A 24,479-nucleotide genomic window follows, 5' to 3' on the forward strand; every position below is an offset into this window, starting at 1 on the left:
CCAAACCCCGCTTGGCACAGTGCTTGAAAGGAAGAAAATTTAGTTACCTCACGGAAGCCTTTCAGTCAGTAAAATAACAACTGGAACTGCTGGTTTTAAAAAAGAAAGAATCAAAGCCACATTTTAACAGGCTGCAGGTACAAAGCAGTCAACACACAAATTCCAACCAGTCACAACAGTTAAGGACAGTTTTTCTTTTTTCTTTTTTTTTTCTTTGAGGGGCAGGGGCATGGAAAAATACAGCACACTAATGAAACAAAATGCAAAAAATACAAAAAAATAGAAAATAGAAAAAATGTATTTACAAGTGATACATTACTATGATCAGAAAGCACAAAGACAATTGCTGCTATAATACATGCACTGGTCAAGAAGGAACTACTAAAAACCTGCAAGGGAGCTGTTTGTTAAAAAAAAAATCAGAAAAAGGAGAAAAAAAAAAGAAAAAAGACACCCCCCACCTCCTCCCCCCTCAGACACACAGGGCTGGGTTTGAACTTTTTTCTTCCCTAGTTTGCTACATTGATCAAATCAAATATCCCCTAAAGTCCATGGTACAACCAGTACAAATACTACACTTGGTTTTAAACTGCAGGTTCAGTTGTTGGAAGGGGGGAAAAAACAGCAGCTCATTGTAGATCCATATACATAAAGCCAGAGTAACTGCGCTACATGCTAAAAATTACAGCAAGCCCCTGTCTGCTACACAGCATGATCTTAGCAGGTTTTCCTTTTTATTTATTCATATATATATCTATATGTGTGTATATATATATGTATAAAAATCGTGCCCTTTTTCACTGCAATATGACATCTGGGTGGAAATGTAACTTGTTACAACAAATTTTTATATGTATACTGCAAGAAGTCACTCAATGTCTGTGGATTTAATAAGTAACCTCACACCACAGGAAATATTTAGTAAATCAAAAAAACCCAATATTGTGACAGAAGACCTTCTGTCTCAGTTCTTTTCAAAACCGAAGTCCCGCAGGAAACTGGTCCCAATGTCCACGAGGGATTCTCTGAAGAAGCCTCAGTTTGCTTAACTGTTTTTGTGTTTAGTGTTCACAAGTTTTTGAACGACTTCAAGCCGTTTTTAGTTTCAAGTCTGTCTCTTCCTCTCTCACAAAGGTAACAGTTTGGTACTAATCCATCTGAGTGAGGAAAGAGGAAAGTGGCTGCAGTTGCACAAAGGGTCCCCAATTCCACATCTGCAGGGAGATACGGAGTCACGCGGAGCTCTGGGATTTTAGCTTTTGTTTCTTTCCCTCCTTTAATACAAAGTCCTTTCATACATGTCCCATCGCTGGTACCTTCCCAAGTACCAGCCAGTCCAGCTTTAGGAGACAACAAAGCCACAAGTTAAGTGAAAAGGACCAAGGCAGAAGTTCAGGTCACTTCCTGTCTGTTCCATCATACTTCCAGGAAGCGGGAGCTGCTGGACTTGGAGTGGAAAGGCTCAGACCACATGCGACGTAGATCGCCCTAGGCAGGGAAACAGCACAAGGACCATGCCCTCAGAAACTCTCAACTCTGCTTAAATTCACATTTTAAAATGCACAAAGAATTGCAAGCATGTCTTAGAGCAACTCTATTCTTCACCTGTTTTGCAAATTTCAATAAGGATAGTAAAAATAAATCCTTTTCCCTGTCAGGTCAGAATGTCTTAATTTTAGAGCAGATATATCCAAAACAGGTTTCTGATTGGAAGGAAATAATTACTCAGGTTGAAAATCCTGCCCTTTCTTACGTTCTGCTCTGCAGAGTGCTAGGTGTGGGCTTCCACAACAGCCCTGGAACAGAAAAGGTAAATTTCACAATTTCTGTTCAGAACAGATGACTGGGAAGAGGCAAGCAAGGTTCTGCCTCCCCAGTCACTGTTCAAGCTTTGTGCATGTGCTATTTCATGACCAACTGGACAAGGACAAATTCACTTATTCAATTAGAACAGAATTTAGCATTTCAAAATTTCTTTAGTTTAGAATTACTTTATGTGCATTAATGATCTTCTGTTTCAGGAACTCATCTCACAGTTGCTCAGTCCTCTGAAATGAAGACTGACCCAACAGCAGCAGTGGTGCCTCTGTTTTGGGCCAGGCCTGCCAGGGACACACATCATCCCCCTGAGAGCTGCTGCCCAGGGCAAGCACACTGACCCTGCTGGCCCAGAGCTCCCTACTGCCCAGTGTCCTGCCCTCTTACCTTTAAATAGGCCATGGTGAGGAGTGGCAATAAAGTGAATGGTACCAAATAGAGCAGGGCAGGCTGGGCTGCCCGGTGAATACGAGAAGCTACTGTTGCAGTTAATAAACCTGTAAGAGAAAAAAGTCACTATAAATATATTCAGGTTGCAGGTGGATGTTCTCAGCATTTCATCCACTTCCTTCACCCCCATTCTGAGAGACTGGTGAGGAAAAGTTACTTCTCTGTGCTTTGCTTTCCCTAAATGCAGTTGAAAAAAATTAAACAGTGAAAAATAATTCTATTTTAGTATTAGGCTGTGTTGAGCCACTTGGTCCAGTTTTGAATCTCAGAGTAAGACAAGAGTAATTCAGACAAAATACAATAAAAGGTGAAGGGAGGAAGCTGATTGCATTGCACTGAAATGCTGCTCTTAAGACTGTTGGTCTGTGGCCCCTGGCCTGAGCAGTGGGGGCTCAGAGGAAGGGCTGTACACATCAGGAATGACTTTCCTGGACACTTGCCAGAAGGGAACATAGGGGGGAAAATGGAGGAAAGGAAGGCTATTGGTAGGAAATGGTCTTTCCTTTTCAGACTCAGAAGGGCCATGGGAGGTCAGGATATGCATACACATGCCCTGACTGGTGGGAAAAGCCTATTTTATATTAGGCAGGAAAGGGCTCACTACAGGAAATTATAAACAGCATTCCAGTTGTAACTATTGATGATTTTCTGTGGGTACTACTATGAAAGGATCAGAATACAAAAATGCAGGAATTGCCTCGTGAATTGCTTAAATTTGCTATGTACTGTGCACAGCATAATTCATCTGGAAACTTTGTCTTTTTCCCATCACTCAGGTATCAGCTACGACACTTTTCATGCCAGTGAAGCAAAGTGCAAGTGCTAACAAAAACACACTAATATTTTCTTTCATCCTCTAAATAAAATACAACTACAAAAAAAACCCCCAAAACCCTTGAAGACTAGAGAAGGGCTTTTCTCCCTAGACCACGCCAATAAACGCAAAGAGAGGAGGATTAAAAAGAACATAACCAAGCATCCTCTCAAAGCCTCTTTACACTTGCTTTCATCATCTTTTAAACCTACTTCAATAATCTCACATCTGCTCACTCAGGCAGCTCTTTACTATTGAACTAATTACTCACCTACAAAATAGCCAATAAGTGTGCAGTGGAAGTAAGAGACCTTCTGCATACGGCCAGAGATGTTCCCTGGTCCTGGGGCGCCGCAGGAATCACTGTTGGCTTGTTTTTTGTAGTTATCGTAACGCAGGACGAAGCAGAGCAGGAGCCCTGGCATCACAATATCTCCAATCCCCAGCATGGAGAAGTGGCTGCCTGTGGAACTAAAGAGCAACTGGAATTGGGTGCATGGTCAAAACAAGCTCCAGACTCCACCGTGGTTTTGAGGTTCATTTGGCACAGCCCCTCTTTCTACCAGCAAACTTGCACATAGCAGAACCCAGTGCTGGCTAACGAGGTTTTCCTCAGTGATTTCTGCACCACCTCAGCTTTATGACAAACCCATGTGGGCAGGGATGACCTTGCTCCAAACCGGTTTCCTTCTCCCAGTAGTGTTTAAGCTGCTTTTGCCCTTAGATTACTCAATGAAACAGATCCATTGACTCAGTGTTTCAGTCCTCTCCCTCCCAGTGCTGATGGGAGGGACCAGCTGGCCCTTTGCTCTGACTGTTGATTACCATTGAAGTGCATCTTCATCCCTGTGCATGCAGATCTAAAACAAGGCAGTGCACCCATTTTAGACATTCAGACAAAACAGAAAACATCTTGCCAGATGCCCAGAAAAGAGACAATTTTGAAAAATAATAAGAACTAAATTCATCCATTATCTTAAATCCAAGATATTTTTCATGAAAAATTGTTCACTTTGTCAGCTTTGTGATTTCATATCACAAAGCTGACAAAGTGAACAATTTTGGTTTTATTGTTGCAGACAATCAACTTCTAATCTCTGTAATTTCAGCATCCCAACATCTAAAGAAACAAGAACAGAGTAATAATGCAACAAAACTTACAGCCTGACTGCTGCTGCACTTACTGCCCCACCAGGCCCTGGGCATGTCTGCTTACAGTTCTGAGCCACCAGGGAACCCCTGGAGCAGCAACAAGTGGAATAATCTCCCTTCAGCACCGAGCTTGCCTGGTAAACCACCCTTGCTTAGATCAGTTTCCAACCCCTTCCCAACCATCTGCAATTATGCAGTAATCCAGACTATTCTCATGTTATAATAAACCTCAGATCTTTTGCTTTTAAGTGTGAGGTCACACTAGCAATCATCAGGCTGCAGAACTCTCACAAATGTCAAGAAGTGTATCCTGCTCTGAACAGGGCACCCTTTACCCCAGTCAGGGTCTGTGAATGAGCAAAGTGTCCAGTCCTCACTGCTCATTATATTCCTCTTTAGCATGAAGAGGGAATGACTAAGCAGGGATTTTCCAACAGAATTAGTGCTACCAATAAATGGAGGGAAAACTTTTCTCATGTACTACAGTAAAAGCAGCTTTTACCTTGGGAATACAAGTTTGCCAGGCAGTGACAGACGGGGAACGTCTCTGCCTACATTTGGTCCCAGGTGAAGTTTCCGGGATAACACGTCCAGGGGGTTATCAGCTGGTTGTGTGGCCACTTTCACCATAACATTGCTGTTAAAGATGTAGGCAGAAAAAAACACCTACAGAGCAAGGGAATCAGAAGTTACAAACTGCAATTACACAGCAACTCAAGCTCAATGTATTTTTGCTTTGCTATTCAAGAAAAGAAAGGACATTTTTCTTATACATACATTGTATATATCATGATAAAAGGCAAAATGTATTTCAAAAATTCATATAGAGCTTTTTACACTATTAATCCTCAAGAATAACTGGAATATATTTTCTGATATCAAGATACTGATTAATATCCTGACATCCTTTGGCAAGGATCTGTCTGGACAACAGGCAGATAGTGTGGGATGACAAATGCAGATAACAGCACCCTGAACACAGAAGAAAGCTGCAGAACAGAAAAGAGGTGAGCATGGTGCTCACTCATAAATGGAATGAGGCAGCCCTTGTCTCCCACAGGTTTTTATGCTACAGCCCATCCCACTGTCTCTGGCTGCCAGAGCTGTCAGTGGGTGCTGCCCTGGATCAGTGCTCGGTATTATACAAACAAACCCCTCTTGCTATTACAGAACAAATCCTGTCAGGTTTCTTGTAGAAGTGCACTAAGATTTTATGCCACACTGTCTGGCTGTAAGTCCATTTGCATTCCTGTTCTGCAGATTTCACTGCTAATCAGAAGCTGCCACATGTGCCCTGTGTCAGTGTGGACACAGCTCTGTGGGAAATGCTTGTTCTCATCTTCAGCCAGCTTTCAAAATCTGAGGTCCAAATTATTTTTTTTAATGATATGCAAAAGTTAAAATACTCTAATCTTATTTCTACTTATTTCAAGTAATTAGCAAGGAAATAATTTTGTAACCTGTTGTAGAATTCAGCTCAGAATTGAGTGGTGGAGCCAATCTTCTGGTTTTGCCAAATTTCCTCAACTTCATACCAGTAGAATTCATGTCAAACTGGCCCAAGGCCAATTACAAATCCAAAGCATAAAAGGAGTTTTAGCAAAACCAAACCAAAGACTTACCCAAAAGACATCATAAATTAGCAACCCAGAGAGCAGCAAGCAGGAAACCTTCAGGCTCGGCAGCCGAACAAAGGCTATCATCGCCACACACAGGCCCATAGCCAGAGCTACAAAATACAGAACATCGTTGGTTCATTCCAAATAGCAAAACAAACAGAAAAACACCAAGCCTGAGCCAGTAACTCCCCCCAGGACCCCAAAGAAGCCTCTGTGTGCACCTGTGCAGCTCTGCATGCACTAGATGACTGCCTACCATTTCCAGTGACATTCTTCTTACCAGGCTTAAGCAAAGTCAAAATACAGTCAGTAACCAACTGCAAACACGTCCCCATGGAAGCAGAGATCTCTCAGCAGGCACAACCTCAGCTTCCACCACCCATCACAGAGAAATGTTTCCATGTCCTCTGTTCTAGAGACTCCATCTCCCCTGTACAACCCTGACTACCTACTTTAAAACAGAAGCAACAAAACAACTTTGAATTCTCTGTGTCCCAAACACAAATCTCTCCATTGTTCTCCTCCACTGTCTTTTTTAAGAAACACATAAAATAAGATCCTTGACTCTTAATTCAGAAAGGGCACGGTTACATGACTTGTTAGAACTTGGTCTGACAAAAACCCACTCAAACCAAACCTCTGCTTGGGCAAGACTGTGCAAGACTGCCTGAATACTACGAAACATCATCATTTAGATATCCAGGGATTTCCCAATAACCAAAATGTGTGTAAAAGCTTAGGAGAAAAATATGGATAAGTCTTTTCCTAATCCCTCCTAAGGACGAGTTTTCAGCCAGATCAGTGAGCTGAACAACATGACACAGTTCGGATTTTCACTCCATACCAAGGGGAATTTTGTCAGGGTAGAAAGGTAAGATTTCAAACAAAAACCCAGTCTTCACATTTGTGTCACTGCCTGCTTCTTAGAGCCCAGCCTCATTTACCAAGGATACACAACTGAATGAATGGTTAAAGTAAATCCCCAATAAATACTTACAATAAAACAAATTTTAAAAAAACATAAAAAGCAAATCAGCTTTTATCTATGATATCACTCTGTTTGCAAGGAATAATGAAACCCTGTTGGGATCAGATTACAATCAATCATGCAGACATTTGTCAACAAAATGTCTTCATCTAACATGACACAATTTGTAAGAAGCTGCAATCCCATTTTTGCCAATTGGAACTGCAGGGGAAGCCAATCCATTATGCTCATGCCCACCAGTGTGACAGCTGGACTCAGCCAAAAATGGACAAATTAACCTCTGGATTCTCAGGCTGTAATTCTGGGGCTGTGAAGCCACCTGACACTTGCATTTCACCTGAAAGCTGGGGAGATCTGTCCACTCACTAGGGAAACACATCCATACACATTCAAGGGATAAACATGGCCTGGGCCTCCTGCCAGTGTGTGCTGCATCCCAGCAATTCTGCCAAGCCCACCCCATCTCCTGAGAACTTAGCACAACCACAACCGTCACAGCTGCCAGTTTTAACAAAGCACTGACACAAAAATGTACCCTAAGTCACGCTGCACAACTGTAACTAGCTACAAAATGTGAGCAAATTACTGAGGTTTAAAGGATTTGACATAGCAAAGCAGCAGGAAAAAGAATTGCATTCAGTAATTCAGTACAGCCCCGAGTTACAGACTTCCTCGGCAGAAGAGCAAATGCAAGGGAGCAGACTGTTCTAAATCAAAGAGGTTTCTCTAAAGCCAGTGTTAATAATAGCTCAAGCAAGCCTATATTTAGGAGAGAATTTCCAGGTTATAATTAATGAGAAATGGAAATACTGTAACCAGTATGAGTTTTATTTATTGTTCACACACTCAAGTTCTCTCTCACTGAAATGAACACAGGCACATGTACAAGGCATCAAACGAAGCAAATTCTGGGTAGAAAAGAAGATGGAAAAAATCCTTCAGCTGACAGTGAAATACACATGCTAATAATTACACAGTTTTGCAAATGCTTTAAGAAACACTGGTAAATTTAAAAAACAAGCAGGAATGCCCAAGAGCAAGTACAAGTAATGTGGGCCAAAGTGCAGTCAATGGACTTCCCTAAATGGAAGCCAGCTTCCCTATCCAAGCTCATGCAAAGTGTTGACAAACTACATAAGGCAGATCTTCACTGAAACATACTTCAAATCATTAAAAAAAAAAAAAGAAAAAAAATCCAAGGATGAGAGAAAGATAGAAGAGAGGAAGAGCAGCCACACAACCAGCAGCTCTGGTTTGGAAGTGCTGGGCAGTGGGTTAACAAGGGTGAATAATAAAGGACTGGAGGAGTTAACCCTCAATTAACAGAACAAATTAACTCCAGAGTTCCTGCAACACACCCTTTATGGAACAGGGACATTCTGAGGATTAAGAATCTCCTTGCATATTTGATTAGACTCTCTGGCAGCTTTCCAGCTCTCCTGCATCCAGAGCAGGTGAAAGCTCCAAGGTGCTGCTGGTTCAGGATCTGGTTTACAAAGCACTGTGTAAGCTGGGGAGCTTTAACTTCCCCCACAGGCCACCAGGTGAAGCTCTGATCTGACCAAAGTGTATTTTAAGAGATGGGAATAAGAACACAGGCCCAGTTGCTGCAGCAGCTCCGGGGGTACCCATGGCCATGCTGTTCACTCTGTAGCTACAGATATTCCTTATTTCTATAGCATTCCTGTTGTACATCTCCAGCTCTGCCCACTATTTAGGAAAGCTTTTATTTTAACCAGGCTTGACCAGGGAACAGTGACCATCCTTGGGGATTGTGTCACCCAACAATCTGCTCTGAGAAATAAGCATTTCAATACCTACAAAGGTGCATCACCACATAACACAACAACCCCCTGGAGCCAACACGGGCTCACTCTGCCCTGTAACACGTCCCTGCCTTTGGAAGCACCTCAGCCAAGGGCTGTGCAGGCAGGGCCAGGGGAGGATTTGGGCACTGAAGGTTGTTCCAGCAGGAACCGCCACACCTCGATTTCGCAAGGACTGGCAATTACCAAGAAGTATTTCCCTCAGCTCTCGAGCAGCAAAGCTCTTTCACACGGACAGAAACAACTGCACAGCCCCACCGAACACCCAGGGCTCTCCATGTGCTCCTGCTCAGAAGGAACACCCGCCCGTTCCTCCAGCTCCTCCTCCAGCCCCGCCCGGGCGAGGAGCGGCACGTTCACATCTGGTTCATTCTCTGCCGGCCAAGCAGGGCACAGCCAGCAGCTGCCAGCGCTGCCTGAAGGACAGGAGAGCTCCACCTGGATGTGGAGGGAGCGGCGCTGCCCCCTCCGCACGGGAGACTCTGGCCTGTCCAGGACTCAGCCGCAGAGAAGGCGGAGATGATGGGACGCCACATGCAGCAGCACAGGACGAGGACCAAAGCTCCAGTCTGCTTCCCTGACAAAGGGCAATAAAAGCTATTCCCTGTTTAGTGACACTGGCAAACACTGATTTAACTGGATTTGAACAAATGACAGGAGGATCACCTATATAGTTCAAGTTCCCCTAATAAACTACATAAAATAATTTAAAGCAAGACAGCTGCAACACAATTCAGTAAATCATAAAATAACCTCCAAGAGAAATAAAAGCCAGACATCACTCTGCACCAGCAGCTCACAGCTGTCAATGAATTACTGCAAAGTCCACCATGTCAGAATGAAGCACTCACAAAAATAACTATTTTTAACTAAGTGCTTCTGCTGATACCTCAGAGTAGACAACTCTTCAGATTCTGCCAAAATCCACACTTGATGTTCCTTTTAGCTCTGCAGCTACTGCAGAACAAGTGTCACCCTTGATTTCATGGTGGGCTACTCTGCTTATCACAAAACAGACGTCGCAATTTTTTGTTCATCATCTGGTATTTTAAAAGGTATTTCCCTTCCATACAACAGGTGGGACTGTTAAAGCAGTTCAAACCACGAATGAAGCATAGTGCCCACACACAAAAGAAAGAATGACGGTTCCATGAGAGGTTTCAGTGCTAAGGACCTGCTGCTGCTGCTGCTGCCTCATTTAGGAGGAGCTGGGAGCTGATGGGATGAATGTTTGCTATTGTAACAAACAATTTCAAGGGCAGGTAATGTTGTTGCAGCAATTTTTCCTCAAGCAATCCTGACCTCAGGGTGCCATTACACCATGTCCTAAGCCAATTTAGCTGCCTGACACTGCTGAGAAGCAGAGGTCCTGCTCCTGGCCACCCCTTCATGCCTTTGCTAATGCATCCACTCCATCCCCTCAGATCCCATCATGCTGCCACTTACCTTCTGCCAAATTTAGCACATACCTGACTACACAATAATCCAATTCATCTCACTGCAGCAGCAGAAAAATAGCCTGGCAAAACCCAAGTATGCTGCCATTCTAGTGAGCTGGATCACTTTACCATGTGATTAAGTGAGTGCCAGAGCTAGCACAAGAGATCTGGAAGGCAGGAGGGAAGGACGAAGGCTCCTTTTTGAAACAGCAAGCTGTGAATTCAGGTCAACCACCACGAAAAAAACCAATAAATCACACCCTCCAGCCAGCTGGCTGATTGCCAGTTTCGCCCATCTCACTACACAAGGCAAGCATCCCACAGATCAAAGACAAGCAGCTACTGTGAGCTGCCTCACAACAAATTATTTCAGCATTGGAACCAATAAACAACAAGATGCAGAGCAAAAATTAACCAAATTTTTAGGATCAAGCTGTGAATCATAAACAACCACTGTCTCCACACATCTTTAACTCAATCTGGCCCTTCACCCTACCACACAGGTGCAGAATATCTTTCATGAGTGTTCTGGCACTTCCCTGGAAGCTTTTACAAACCAGAAAAACAGGTGTTCCAAGCACTCCCCTGCATGTTCCTGGCTGTGGCTCTTCAGGGAGTCTGCCACATAGCTCAGCAGCCAAGCCATTAATATCAGCAAATTTCACCCATCATCACCAGGCAAATGACGTGTCAGAACAGGCACAAACCAGTAGTAAAACCCCTTAATTCACATACTCACCATCCATTAGGAGCCAGTGGCCAGTTAGGACCCAGATAAGGACAAGCATCACAGACAGAGAAAACGAGAGCAACTCAGCAGCAGTGAAACGTCCGCAGCAGCCAAAGGAAATCCTAGAACAACACACAAACATCAGATGGAAGACTTCATGTTTCCATTTAAAGAACAGAAAATGGACACTGTTGGAACAAGGCTCAACTGCTGATGAAAGATGCCAAGAACAACTGAAGGGAAGTTCCTTTGCCACAAATAGGTACCAAAACAACAACAAAATAAAAGCTTTCCTCACATTCACATACTGTGTGTAAAGAGCTGGAAAAAGCCCTGTAAATCTTGGCACCTCTCTTGAAATTGCCACCATTCCTAGCACCACCTAAGATAGTGCTTTTAGCAACATGAACTCCAATCACAAGGTTCAAAAATAAAATTAGTTTCAAAACATGACATTAACAACTGTAATTTCCACTGGTTTAACTACAGTCTCTGAAAGAGCCAGCATTAAAATCCAGAGTCCAATGTTAACAAGCATTAAAATCCAATGCCAAATCCCAAACTCTAAAATCTCAGCCAAAACAAGCCAAACTTATTAAAAATCACTGTTGGGAAATCTTGTCCCCTCTAATGGTATTGCATTTCCCAGGCTGGCAAGTGTGAGAGACTTGCAGAAATTGCTTCCTACTTTCAAAGTGGAAACATGATGTTGGCACAAAAAATATGCACACACATCAGCCCTGAGGTTAATGCTTATTAAGGAATTCTCATTAAAAGAAAGAAATACAACACACAAGAAGAGGAGCAAAGGATTGCTCAAGTCCTTACTTGTTTTGAGGTGAGCAAGGCCGTGTTAAATACTGGCACATCGGGAGCAGAAGGAAAGCAAAAGCTATTGTTGCAAGGACTGTGAAAAGAAGAAAAGGTAATATTAGGACATTCAGACCTAATTTCTACAGTACACAAACAAGCTTCTCCAATTTGAAAAAGCTCTTGCAACAATGTCCTATTATCATATGCTCAGTGTTATTCCAGCATGAGCAGCTCAAAGCTCTGAGGTTTTCTGCACAACAGTGAGCCTTCAGACTGAAATAAAACAAGAGCTCTCAAAGGAATGCAACATCCCATCTCCAAACCTTAAAAAAAAACCTCTTAAATCTATTCATGATCATGTCAGCAAGAAAAACAGTTTTCCCATATTCTGAGGTAAAAAAATTCTACTACAAACTGGTTGTGAGATTTTTTTACAATTTTTCATCATACAACACAGACTAAGTCAGCATAATAAAGGGGTTTTTTCCACTTTTTAACTCAGATAGTAACTTCCCCCCTCCCCCCACTTGAAACTCTTTATTCATTACTAAAATACAGCACAACTTCAAATAACTTATAGCCAGTAGCTGGCAACCTCACTTTTTAAAAATACAAAGTGCTTTTAAGTTTTTGAAAACAGAATGATAAAAATACCTAAATATCTAAACAGACTATTTCCATAAACATTTTCTTTTTCAAGCAGCATACTTATCCCACCCACACATTTGTAAAAACGTTTAGTGACTGTTGGTATTTATAATCATTTTTCCTTCTAGTTTTTTTAAAGGACTGTTTAAAAGGCTGGAGCGTGAGGGCATGGAGACACAGACATGTCAGCAGCACACATCCAAAACTGTGCAGCAAGAATAGGCTGCAATGAAAATGGAAGTCTCTTGGAATTCCTTGCATGCTACAGTTCAGACCTTTGTGCTGTTCTCTACTTATTCCTTTAAAAAATTTTGTTGCTGTTTTTAAAAGGGATTTTTCTTCTCAAATGAAGATGATGGGAAAAAAATCAAATGTTATCCTACAGTTTAAGTCATTCTCTACACAGTTTAAGCCTACTAGAGAAAAATTTGTTCGGTCAAACCACATCTTTCCCTTCTGTGGGAGGAAGATTTGAAACAAAACAAAATAAAAAAAGGAGAACTTGAATAATCTAAAAAGAAAATTTAAGAAGTGTCTGCATGCAAACAGCACCATGAAAAGTCACAGTTCTATCAATATTTCACAGGGGGGAAGAAAACCAGGAGTGGCAGGGAAAGAACAAACAGTGTGGCAACTCTGCACAAACTGAACTAAGAACTTCTTTGGAGGTGCTTGGCAAAAACACTGCCCAGAAACCCTCTGTGTCCCTGCTGCCCCGAGTCCTGCCTGCCTTCCCTGCTCCTGACCCTGGCAGCACAGGCTCAATCCTCTTTGCCCTTACAATCTCTCCTCCCCTTCCTCCCATCCAGCTCTGCCCAGCAGGGACCCCCGCACCTCTAGTTCAGAGTGGGAGTTAAACTGCAGTGACTCCAATGCAGAGAGCCACCAGGAGCAGCTCCCAGGTACTCCTGACTGTTCAGGCTTCCAGCCCCAAGCCTCCCATCCCCCCCAGCCTCAATCAATCATCAGCAATCCCTTGGCTTAACTCCTGCCTGCAGGCAGTGCCAGTCTGGGGCTCTGCCCTCCGCCGAGCAGTGGGTCCTGGCCTTGGCTGCTTGCTGCACCTACGCTTGCTCCTGACTCTTCCCTGAAAGGCAAATCTCTGTGAGAGGAAGATTTGAGAGGGGTTTAAGAAACCAGACATCAGCTGTAATTTAGCAGTCCCCCACATCAGCCCCTACAGAGGATGTAAAATAGCATGACCTGAGCTTGGGCTCTCAAGGGAAAGAGGGACTGAGTTCCACAGCCCCAGGTTCACAGCTCCAGCAGGGTCCCCATCCTGCTGTACAGCCTCTGAGGAACCTTTGCATTTCAGAGGTCCTGGGCTTGATGACAACCTCGAATGCAAGCCCAAGGAAAAGCACAAACACACCATAAAACCAGGTTCAAGAATAAAGATACCCAAGAGCACTGACCCCCAGTCCCCTGAGACCTGCAACGAACCCCAAGGGACACAGGATCCTCTAGTTACACACAGAGGTGTTACAAATAAAGTTACCAATCACAAGGTCATTTTAAAAACGAATGGACCAATAACCCCAACAAATTAAAATTCCTCTTCGGTCATAAATCTTTCCTTGTAATATCTTATATATTTATGTCTATATATTTCCCTGATATCTAGCATACAGTAGAATCTATCTGAAGTATTTTTTAATAGGAAAGAACATATGTGTCATAGATCAAAATTATAAAAGCAGAATTCAACAGGCCTCTAAGGGTGGTAGAATTAGACAGGAGTCTCAAGACTAGAGATTTAGATTTCACCCATCTACATCAGTCCTGTTTAAGAGGCTGGCACAGCTCAGGAGTTAAACCACAAGGGCAAAGCCTGCAATGAAGTGGGAGAGGACGAGAAGTATTTAGGAGTTTAAAATTCACACACTCAGTATGTGGACTGAGTACAATTTTTAGAAGCTGCTGTGTATCTGGAGCAGTAGAAAGAATCTTGCTACTCTCAACTGCAGCTGGTCTCTTGAAGAATTGCAAAAGGATCAATAGGCCAAAATTTTCCAAAAAAGCAATGTCCTGGCATTTATTTAAAGGACAAAATATAAATACTGAACAGGACTGGAGAATCTGCAAATTACTTGCAGGTATGTTTCAGTTTTGTTCTAAATTCAAGCAATGCAAAAGACTAATATTCAAATGTTAGTGAGACCAGAAACAGAAAAGCTGCATGAAAGCAAAATCGAAATTAAAGTAGGAAGGAAGTTTCTGGACAGGAGCCCCAAAGTTATTTCCCATGAAGTACTTGAATTATGAAATACCATGTACAGTTCTGAGCACCCATTTATAAACAAGTGAACTTCATGCAAAGTAACACATCTGGGCTTGTTTAGATCTCTGGCAATTTATAGTTCAGTACATTTAGCACATCTCTAAGTGGAAAATACTTCTCAAATAATACTTTCACTTTATTTATAGCTACAGAGACATGAAAACACAACTGTGAAACCTGACAATTCTTTCTTTTAATGTACTGTGACATGTATTATAATTCTTACCAGCAATATTTAATTATATCAATACTTTCTGTTCTATTCCAAGTCTTATAAAGAGAAGAAACTCAGTCACCTGCTGTGCATATTGTAAAGACAACTTGAACTGAGTCGAAGAAGAAGAACATAACTAGGAGAGACACGGACGCTCCGATGGGCAGGAACAACGCCTGGGTGGAATCGATGGTTTGAATACCTGCAGGAGAGAGGGGGACACTGAGCTGCTGTGTGGTGCCACACAGGGACACTGGCCCTGGCCAGCACAGGCTGGGCTCTGCCAGCACGTTCCCTCTCAGTGCTGCTGCAGCAGGCACTGACTTGGTGCTGCCTGGGCAGGAACACCCAGCTGAGTGCAGAACACAGGAACTGAGAGCTCAGTTTTACCTCATGCCATGGATAGAACAAATGACAAGTTATGAAAATGAACATTATTTAGGGATTAGAATCACTTAACCCTTCAACACATTTATGTATATGTAAGGTTTGCTTAATCTCTGAACACAAGGTGAAAAGCCTGGCCAGTGTTAGGCTGACCCAGCTCATGCAAAGGGCGCCATAGCTTCAAATTCCACCTGGGTGAAGGCCACCAAGCTCTTAAATTTCATCACAGGCTGCAATCATGAGATAATATCAATCCTAACAATAAAGAGCAGTTTTCAAAAAATGCCCAAGTCATTTACTTGTTTATGAAACCACCAGGTCAGTGAAGTGCACTGTAATTGCTGTTTGGCTAAAAACCAACACGAATCCAGGCTCACATTCCACAGCTGGCAGTAATTTTAAACAGGGCAGAGATACTGAATTATTTTATTCTTAGTGTTCCCTTCACCTCACCCATACAGTGTGACTACTAGAGATGTTAATCATGGGACAGGACAACTTCTACTGCATTTCTGAGTTTTCAGAATTACCAGCAAAATCGAGAAGCCCACCTAACCCCCACAAATTCCAAGACTTCAGCAGTCTCTGTAGCTATATTTACATTTGATCTCTGGAGCTGGGGGAAGAAGCCATAAGCAGCAACCCAGTTAAAAATACAAGCCACACTTCTACTTGTAGAGCACTGAAGGAACAATAAGAAACTTCTGAAGTAGTCACTTGGTAAGTGACCAGTGAAACATAATACAAGACTAAGACCTAGAAGAGATGTAAAACCAGCTTGACACCAACTGTGTTATCACAAAATAATTAAACACAGCTCTATGAAGGGGGTTTTACCAATGCTAGGATGTGAAGGATAAGCCTTTAGGGTTGTGAGGCAATCCCAAGCAAGTAAACATACACACAGATTGTCTGTGCTTCTGTGTGAGAATGTCAGGAGTGCTAAGTCCTACATATAACAGGTTACCTGTACAACACAGTTACCAATGTATCTGGTTATGTTGAAAAACCTCAAACACACATGAAATACACTCACTACAACTTAGTATCTGTAATAAATATTTAACCATTTTCAGAAAAGAAAGCTGAACAAAAAGCATGGAAGTTATGACACTTGCACATGGTAATATCATTCATTGGTTCATGTCACAGTCTATTACTCTTACACATAAGTAGCACAATAAATTTTAAAAATAAAAAGCAGATGTACTCAATCCCTTGGGATTCCTACATTGCTGAGGTCTGGTACATTAAGGTAAAGTGCAATGTAGATAGTCCAGTGATGACAGTGTGAAGACACAAAAATTCTGATCTGTGACTTAGATCTGACTCCTCCTGCTCTGAGAAAGCACATTTATTCACATACTGTTCAATTTCCCAAGGGAAAAACCGAACAAAACAAAAACCCAGAAATGACACACTACACACCACCTTGGCATCTGGGAATTAGTGCCTGCAGCATTAAATGTCAGAGTTCTTCATTTCATTTCTGATCATTTTGACAGCTAATCCCCTTAATGTGCTTATTCCCCAGTCCCAGACTGTCTTCTCTTCCTTGCCAGATGCCAAAAGCCTCAAGTGCTCATTGCTGTATCACCAAGCACAGCAATGTCTTTGCTCTGTGCTGCCAACAGAAGCAGTGCTCTGAGAACTATTTAAATTCCAAGAGTCTACATTAGAAAAGACAAAATCAGAAAGAGACACATACAACATATGTTATTTCATTTATTATTTTAAAGCTATACTTCTTGCTTGAAACAAAACAAACTTAGCATTCAGGGTTTCATGCACAGAGGTTCTCACTCCTTCCTTCTATACTCTGGGAAACTATTTCATTCTAGAGCCTTTTCTCAAAATATGGCAATATAAATTGCTTTAAGTTAAACTCAAGTATGAATTTACAACACACTGTGCACACTGTGTTCCACTCTAACTAATTGGTTCCATATTTCTACCTGCAAATCTGTGCATGTCAGATGGCCAGGCTGCCTGCAATCTATTTATAGATTACAGAAGGGACAGTCACCATGCAGGAGCTGACATGGTAATCCCACTCTGAATAGACAGTGTGCAGACACATATTTTGTTGTCCATTATAAATGAGTTGCCCAGAGCCATGTGAACTCTCTACCTCAGTTTCTCTACTGATAAGGTGAATCCTCCTTAGGAATTTGTCAGCATGCCCCACGATCACTCCCTGCTTACAGACTGGCCAACACACCACAGCAATGAGCTCCAGACAAAAAGGAATTACACTCCCTTCTCCTAATTGTGGGGTGGCTTTTAAAAGTAAAGCTGTTTCCATTTCCAGTCCAACCTGACAAATTGTGCTTCACGCAATTTTTATGTGTTATGGAAATGTTATGTTGCTGTTTTAAATTCAGTCTCCATGGGTGTGACCCAGATGAGGACAGCAGTGTCAGAGCACAGCGAGGTGGGGAGTGCCCAGACACAGCCTGGGACCAGGTGAAGCTGCAATGCAGCAGCTCAGACACACACACAGGTGAGGCAGCAGGTGCAGCACCAAGGTGAAGCAAAAAGGGAAAGGAGTAAAGCTGACCCTTACTGTTATTGGTGCTGTTGCCATTAAAAGACCCAGTAGCGCTGCTGTTGTCTTTCTCTTTGTCTTGATTCTCAAAGTCCATGTTCAGAGACCTGCAGGGAACAAAGCAAACGTGACAGATGAGTTCCAAGCCCCTGGTTAGGCTCATCAGCTGCAGTCTCATTCTCACTGCCACAGCACCCTTCCCCTGGAAGAGCCCTGTAATGCTGGTTATTAGAAAAACACCAGACACAGTGGGAAATTAAAATAACTGAAGTGCTTAGTTCCACATGAGGCCCCACATCCCAGATTCTGACAGTGAGATCAGTCACCACAGTGTCTGCACTGGGGAGTGTTAAATATCTGTGCTGCTCTTTGTTGCTACCTGATTTCTGGGAAGTGTAGAACACGATGGAAGCACAATAAACATTTCAATTCTCTTGTGGACATGAACTCTTTCCAAGTTCTCATTTTTGTTCCTTTTCATTCAAAATTGACTATCAGGTTTCATTTTTAATGCAATAATATTTCGCTTCTCGAGATGTTGTTATGAATGACCTGAACTAACTTTTAAGTGTCTGCTTAAGGTCTTACTTCACTGAAAAAATCCAGCAAAGCCTCAAAAACAACCAGATAGATATTTTACATGCATACAGAACAGATAACAACAGGAAGCTCTGAATAAATAGTACAAATTGATACACTTTTATCAATCCATAGCAGCTGACAACACTCCCCTGAGTACCCAGCTCAGCTGTTATTGATTCACCTTTTCATGTTGATATAAACGCTTTTCAAAAGTTCCAATTTAGCACAGTATTCTACCCCTACAGACCTTCACTTTGATACAACTTCAAATTATATTCTAACACTTTTAGCATAACATTCTGAAAAGGGGGAATTTCACTTAATGTCCGTTTTGACCAGTAATAATTTCTGAATGTGCTTTTTAACAAAAATACCAGCAATGAAGTTTACTGTAACAGTTTGTCATTCTGATGCATGGATCATAGATCATATCCATAATTTAGCTCATATTGATTTATTCAAACCAGCTACAGAGAACCACCAGAAGCACTGAGCATCTTCCACTGCACAGCTCCTGCCTTAAGCTTGCAGTTATATCCAAGTATTTCAATAAAACTTCCAGGTCAACAGGCATTGAACTTGTTTTCAAGTTTAGCTTAACTGAGTCACACAAAGTAAACAAATTCTATTCATTTATCAGACCAGTAATAAATACACCATGGTCTTCTAAACTGTTCTAGAGGTGTCACAGATATTTTATTGCAGTGCACTGATCATCTACTGCAATGCACAGGTGAACAAGTCTGTGCTGCAGTCCCAGAACCTGGAATTAGGAACAATCAGGTCTACAGGATCAAGACACACATGGTGTATTAACGACAGAGGGGTTGAGTAGCTTCATTCCATAAAACAAAACCAGGAAAAAGGCTCTTCCAGCACAGAACTGGTTTGTTTCCTTTACTTCTATTAAGCAAGTGCTCCCCAACAGTGTTAGGAGATTAAAGCAGCTTTTGGTCTCAGGCAAAACACAAGGAAGCTCCTACCTCAGACCCTTAGTGCTTCTACAGAGATCATGGATCATCAGCTAAAGAGTTATGGAAAATACAAAGAGGCAATGGAGATCACTAAAATTCTAACAAATTAATCTGTTGTTCTTAGCTTGTTCATCTAAAGATCTCTTTGCTCTGCCCTTTGTTTGGAGTGCCTCCATCCTTCACTCACTCTCCCTTTTTCCCCATTATGAATTGTAGCCTTATAATTTTCCTCTCAAGCTATAAAAGTCTGTGAGGAGGTTGACAGCCCTCCAGGATTTGGCCCAAGATTCAGGCAAACAAAATAATTCTTTTCTCAGTGCAGTGTTTTGTTCCCCTCCGAATTAGCACAGTTTAGCAAGAACCTCACACCATCACTCTCCCAGTGACATCAGGCAACTCATAACTTAAGGGATTGCTATCAGAAGAGAAAACTGGAAATAAAACCTATTAGATCTACTGCTCATAAACAACCTCAGCCCCTCTTTTTTCATTGTCATAGTGTCAGCAATTATTATTACCTATAAATATCCCTGCCTCCAAAGTAAGCATAAATTAGGAAATTACTTCCACTTAACAACACAGCTGCCCTTCCAAGCCAACCTCTGAATAATCTCCAACTGTTTTATGATATGGCTCTTCCCTCTGCTACAAATTATCACTAACATCATAAAAAAATTGAGAAGAGATCACTAAAACATCTTCCAAGAAAGTTAAAAATCATACTGTAAAACAAGATAAACTCAAAACTACTGGGCTGTAGAGAAATGGCAAGCTGGGAAGCATTCCTTGTCTTGTTCAAGTTTCTCCTGGGCTCCCAAAGGGAATGTTGAGTCAGCATCTCCCCTGGGGCACTGAACTGCTCCATTGTTTCTTCTGTGGGTCCTGAGAGCTCCAGCTGGTTGCATTTCTAGTGCAGGGTTTCAAAGCAAGGAGTCACCCTCCCACAGGGAGCCCCTCTGGAGGGTTAGGCTGAGGCCACAGGAATGAGTAAGCTGCTGGCAGGGCACAGCCTGCAAAGTTCACATACAACTAGGGATCACTCCACTGCAGAAATGCCTTAGGAAAACCCTGCTGGAGATGTTCCTATCAAACAGTGGAGAAAACAGGAATACAAGGATCTATCTATAGATAGATGCAATTTATTGAGAAACTCCCTCTTGCTCACCCACCCCAGAGCTCAGGGAGCATGGGAATGCCACACAGGAAAGCCAGCCCTCAGCACACCACATTCACATGACACTCTGGGTGCACCCTGGGAGCCACTTTCTATTCACACCCACACTTTGGATACCCAAAGCCTAGAGACAGAAGGCCCCAGGGTCATCCCACGCTTCTTGGTATGGCTCAAAAGCAGGAATTTGAACAGGTAGATTCTGGGTTAAGTCTGGCTTTACATAAGCTGAGAGCCCATGTCTGGGGAGGTGATAGGATAGAAAAGATTTAGCTGTTACCTGCAAAAGTAACCCCAACATTTAATCACAGAGAAGCATTTGTACAAGAATAGGTGTCTTGCCCTCAGAGACAGCCTGTTCCAAGCTGAGCTCACCTCTAAAATCCACAACTAACACATCTATTTGCATGCTCCAGTTTACAGCTCATAATGGTTTAAAGGATTAGACCTGCCCCTTTGGCAACCAATAATAAAAGTATGTCAAGTTCAAGGATTGAGAGCAGTCAGAACGTACATGAGAGAGACATTCAGAAGAGCTGGAAGCTAAAACTCCTGACCCAGCACAAATGTAGGCAGGAAATGCTCGTTCATGCACAGTCAGAGAAGGGAACTCAGCTCTGTCACTGCACTTTGTTCTGGGTCTGTAAAGCCAGAACTAGATTTATTAGACATTCTTCTGAGTATACTGGGGGTTTGGGACAAATGCTTTGGACAAATGCTACTTCTGTTAACAAGGACACTGGACCAAGGTTTTCCTTGGCTCCCCTGAACCACCTGCCTTAGATTGGATCCACAGCACATGTGGATTTTATCCATGACTCACCCACCCAATTCCTTCTGATCCTATTACTCCACTTCTGTTTCAGCCACTTGCCAGGAGCACTGCAATAACTCTACCTGCTTCTTTTCAGCTGAAAATCAGAAACCAAAGCCACCTCCTGCAACACAAAGGTTAACTAAGGAGTGCTATTTTCTTTTTGTCTTACAGCAGCTCTGCAGGAGATGAGCACTCAAATCCAGATGAACACAGCACTACAGATGAGAATGAGCACCCTAAGCTGTAACTTTCATCTTTCCAGCACATCAGTTTTCTAAGAAAATCCATCTGCTTTGCCAGAAGTTTTCATTTTCCTACCTTAAGAATTTGCAGATTAATATAATTTTCTAACTTACTATCACACTTCAATTTCTTAAATAAATTAATTGTATTTCAGACCCCTTTGTTAACATCACTGCACAGTTTTCTGTAAAAAAAACTGCTTTTGACCTTGCTTTCTGATCAAAGAGAATCAGAGTTTGTCAAAGTCCTCAACATAACTGTGGGCTTCAGCTCAGACACCTGCTAAAGAAACCACATACAGGAGATTAATTAGGCAAGTAATTTTAAAACTCTGGGACCCTATTTTGGTCTGCAACTCACATTGTGGGGTCTTCAGGATACACACAAAGGCAAAAGACTAAAAGAGGACATTTCCTCAATGGATGTGTATCCATCACCATGGCACTACTCCATCCAGTGAGTCAGGTTGCTCTGGAGGTCACAGTCCTTGCTAGGTGAGTAGCTTTAAATGTAAACAATGCTAAGAGCATGGGTAGGTACCAATAGGAATAGGATGGCAAACAGCAGGGGAAATTTTTGAAGGGCAAGGAGCTCCAAGAAAGACAAGCAATTTAAGTTCACCCACTCCAGCTGTTTTATATTGCACTACATTTTCATAATTGAATTTTAATAAATGCTGTGGCTTCTTGCAGCCCGATACATCGTTCCTTTTTACACAACTGCATAAACTCAAATAGCTAAAAATGTAATTAGACCCTCAACAATATGCTAATCTGACTCGAAACTTGAAGAAAAAACTGAACAAATACAACCTTTGATTACTTTTTTTATTCTGATCATCTCTAGATTTTGTTTTCCTAAAGCCTTCTATTTTAATTTCACCAGCAGTGCTGTTACCTAACACTTGCTAACAACAACAGACAGTTCTTGCAAAAAAACTGCCTCTTTCACTATATGACTTTATTAACTTACAGTAGTGCTATAAAACCTCTTATCCAAAACCAGCTGCAGCTTACATCATATGGATGAGCACAGCTATCATCTATTTCAGGAATACTCATAGCAGTTCAGAGACTCTGTAGTGAGTATAAGGCCTTTTATCACAGAGCTGTGAAATGAAGCAATGTTCTTCAAGAAGTAAAAAGAAAAACATGCTGTATTTAAGTACAAAAAAAATACTTTCATATTGTGATTACATTGTTTTAATATGTCAGTTGAGCCTCATTCCTCGGGTACCACTACAGTAAAACAAACTGGATAATGCAGCATGCAAGTCTAAAAGGATAACTCTGTTTTCTCTAAACTACACTCAAGTCTCCTAAAATGAGGTAAATTGGATTTTTGAAGACTCAAACATATCCTGCAGCAGTTCCCAGATACTTTGCTGGAATTCAACACTGAAGTGTTTCCCACTTCTTTATGAAGCTGTTACTGACACTGGAGCAAACAGCAGTGGGGCCTGGGGATCGCTGTTCTACAGGACAGGTTTGAAATCACAGCAGACCTCAATCTACCACCACTGGCTAATGCAGAGAAAGTTCTGCTGTTGAGAACATTACCTTCTATCTGTCTCAACAACCCTTTTCTACTCTCTAAAACACGATTTTACAGAGCTGTCCACAAGGACAGCTTTTAAGTTATCTTGTATGTGCTTGCACTGTGACAAACAATTACATCTTTCAGAAACCCCAGCTTGCTATTATTTCTTCCCTTTCCATTTCCTTCTCAGAAGCAAATAATTTTTTTATGTTGGCTATGTCTAACAAAGGCATAAACTGTATTCAGTCATTTGCAGTATTTTTACTTGAAAAATAAAAACTTTCCAGAACCTTAAAAAACGAATCTTACCTGAAACTGCCGTAGACTATGAGGAGAATAGAAATCAGGAAGGTGGACACTTGACTGGAATCCACAAGGGAATATGCCCTGGAATTAGGAAAAAGAAGGCAGGTTTGTCACTGGGAGTGTCCATTTCTCCAGTGCCATTTGCTAATTCTTTTTCTTATTTTAATACAAATAGAGAATTGGATGACAAATCATGGCAGCTCCATCTGAAATTCTTGTCTCATCTAGAACACAAAACCTGTAGCTTGTGAATTAACTTATTATATTCAAGGCTGCAGCATGAAAAACCTGTACAACCACCAAAGGACAATTCAAAAACCTTGTGGTAATTCATTCTGAACTCACCAGATTCAGGGCTTTTTCCCCTCAAACTCATTAAAATTGCTTCAATTGCAGCTACCGCAATACCCGCAGGTCAGTAACAATAACCTGTTTTCCATAACATTTCTTACATTTTCCAAGTGCCATTATGGCAGTTAAGGCTCATTTAGCTGGGGGGAAAACCCCCAAACAAACATAAGAAACCCCTCAAAAACCAAAGCCCAAACCCCATAACAAGTAGCAACATGCATTTATTAAATAACACACAATCACTTCCCTACTCCATCTTGCAGATCCCTCAAGGCAGGATTACTGATGGACATTTCAGCAGGAAGCTTAAACCCAGCTTTACCTGACTGATCTCCTGATGTAACCCACTGTTTAAAGCATGGAAATATGAACATTAATGCAGCAGAGGCCACCATGCTCTGGGCACAGCGGGCAAGGAGAGGCTCTGGGAGCTGCTCTGCAACTCCCAACAGGTTTTCCTTAACTTGTGCTAAAGTAATGGAAAAGAGCAAGAGTAATACTCAATGTTAATTGCATTAGTCCTATCCTACAGAAGACATAACTGAGTATTTCTGAAACCAACCAAAAAGCCTAATTTCAGCAAGGCTATGCATATGGAACAAAGATAATTGAATTACATGATTGTTCCAAATTAAGTATCACTGAGCAAATAAAAACTGAGATACCAGACAGTTAAAGAAACATTCATCCCATTCCCAATTCAAAAGCAATTTAGAGATAATTACCAAACCACTAGATACACAATTTAAAATACTTTCTTTTAATATAT

The 24,479-nt window shown here is 41.8% G+C and overlaps 1 protein-coding gene across 2 annotated transcripts in view; it reads right to left on the bottom strand.

The window, feature by feature from the left end:
• Window positions 1-280: 280 nt before the first annotated feature.
• SPPL3 (signal peptide peptidase like 3) overlaps window positions 281-24,479 on the bottom strand; it is a 56,006-nt gene continuing 31,807 nt past the window's right edge. The window contains exons 2-11 of one of the 2 annotated variants that reach the window (XM_033075636.1): window positions 23,363-23,440; window positions 17,746-17,834; window positions 14,875-14,994; window positions 11,665-11,743; window positions 10,846-10,958; window positions 5,857-5,963; window positions 4,737-4,900; window positions 3,354-3,553; window positions 2,206-2,315; window positions 281-1,488 (exon numbers count right to left, since the gene is read on the bottom strand). In XM_033075636.1, the coding sequence (XP_032931527.1) occupies window positions 1,417-1,488; window positions 2,206-2,315; window positions 3,354-3,553; window positions 4,737-4,900; window positions 5,857-5,963; window positions 10,846-10,958; window positions 11,665-11,743; window positions 14,875-14,994; window positions 17,746-17,834; window positions 23,363-23,440 (1,132 nt within the window). In that variant the 3' untranslated portion in view covers window positions 281-1,416. Of the gene's footprint in view, window positions 1,489-2,205; window positions 2,316-3,353; window positions 3,554-4,736; window positions 4,901-5,856; window positions 5,964-10,845; window positions 10,959-11,664; window positions 11,744-14,874; window positions 14,995-17,739; window positions 17,835-23,362; window positions 23,441-24,479 lie in introns of both variants that reach the window. The other variant, XM_033075635.1, reaches the window with a different exon arrangement.

Source organism: Catharus ustulatus, chromosome 18, assembly GCF_009819885.2.
Source record: "Catharus ustulatus isolate bCatUst1 chromosome 18, bCatUst1.pri.v2, whole genome shotgun sequence".
Taxonomy (NCBI): Eukaryota; Metazoa; Chordata; class Aves; order Passeriformes; family Turdidae; genus Catharus; species Catharus ustulatus.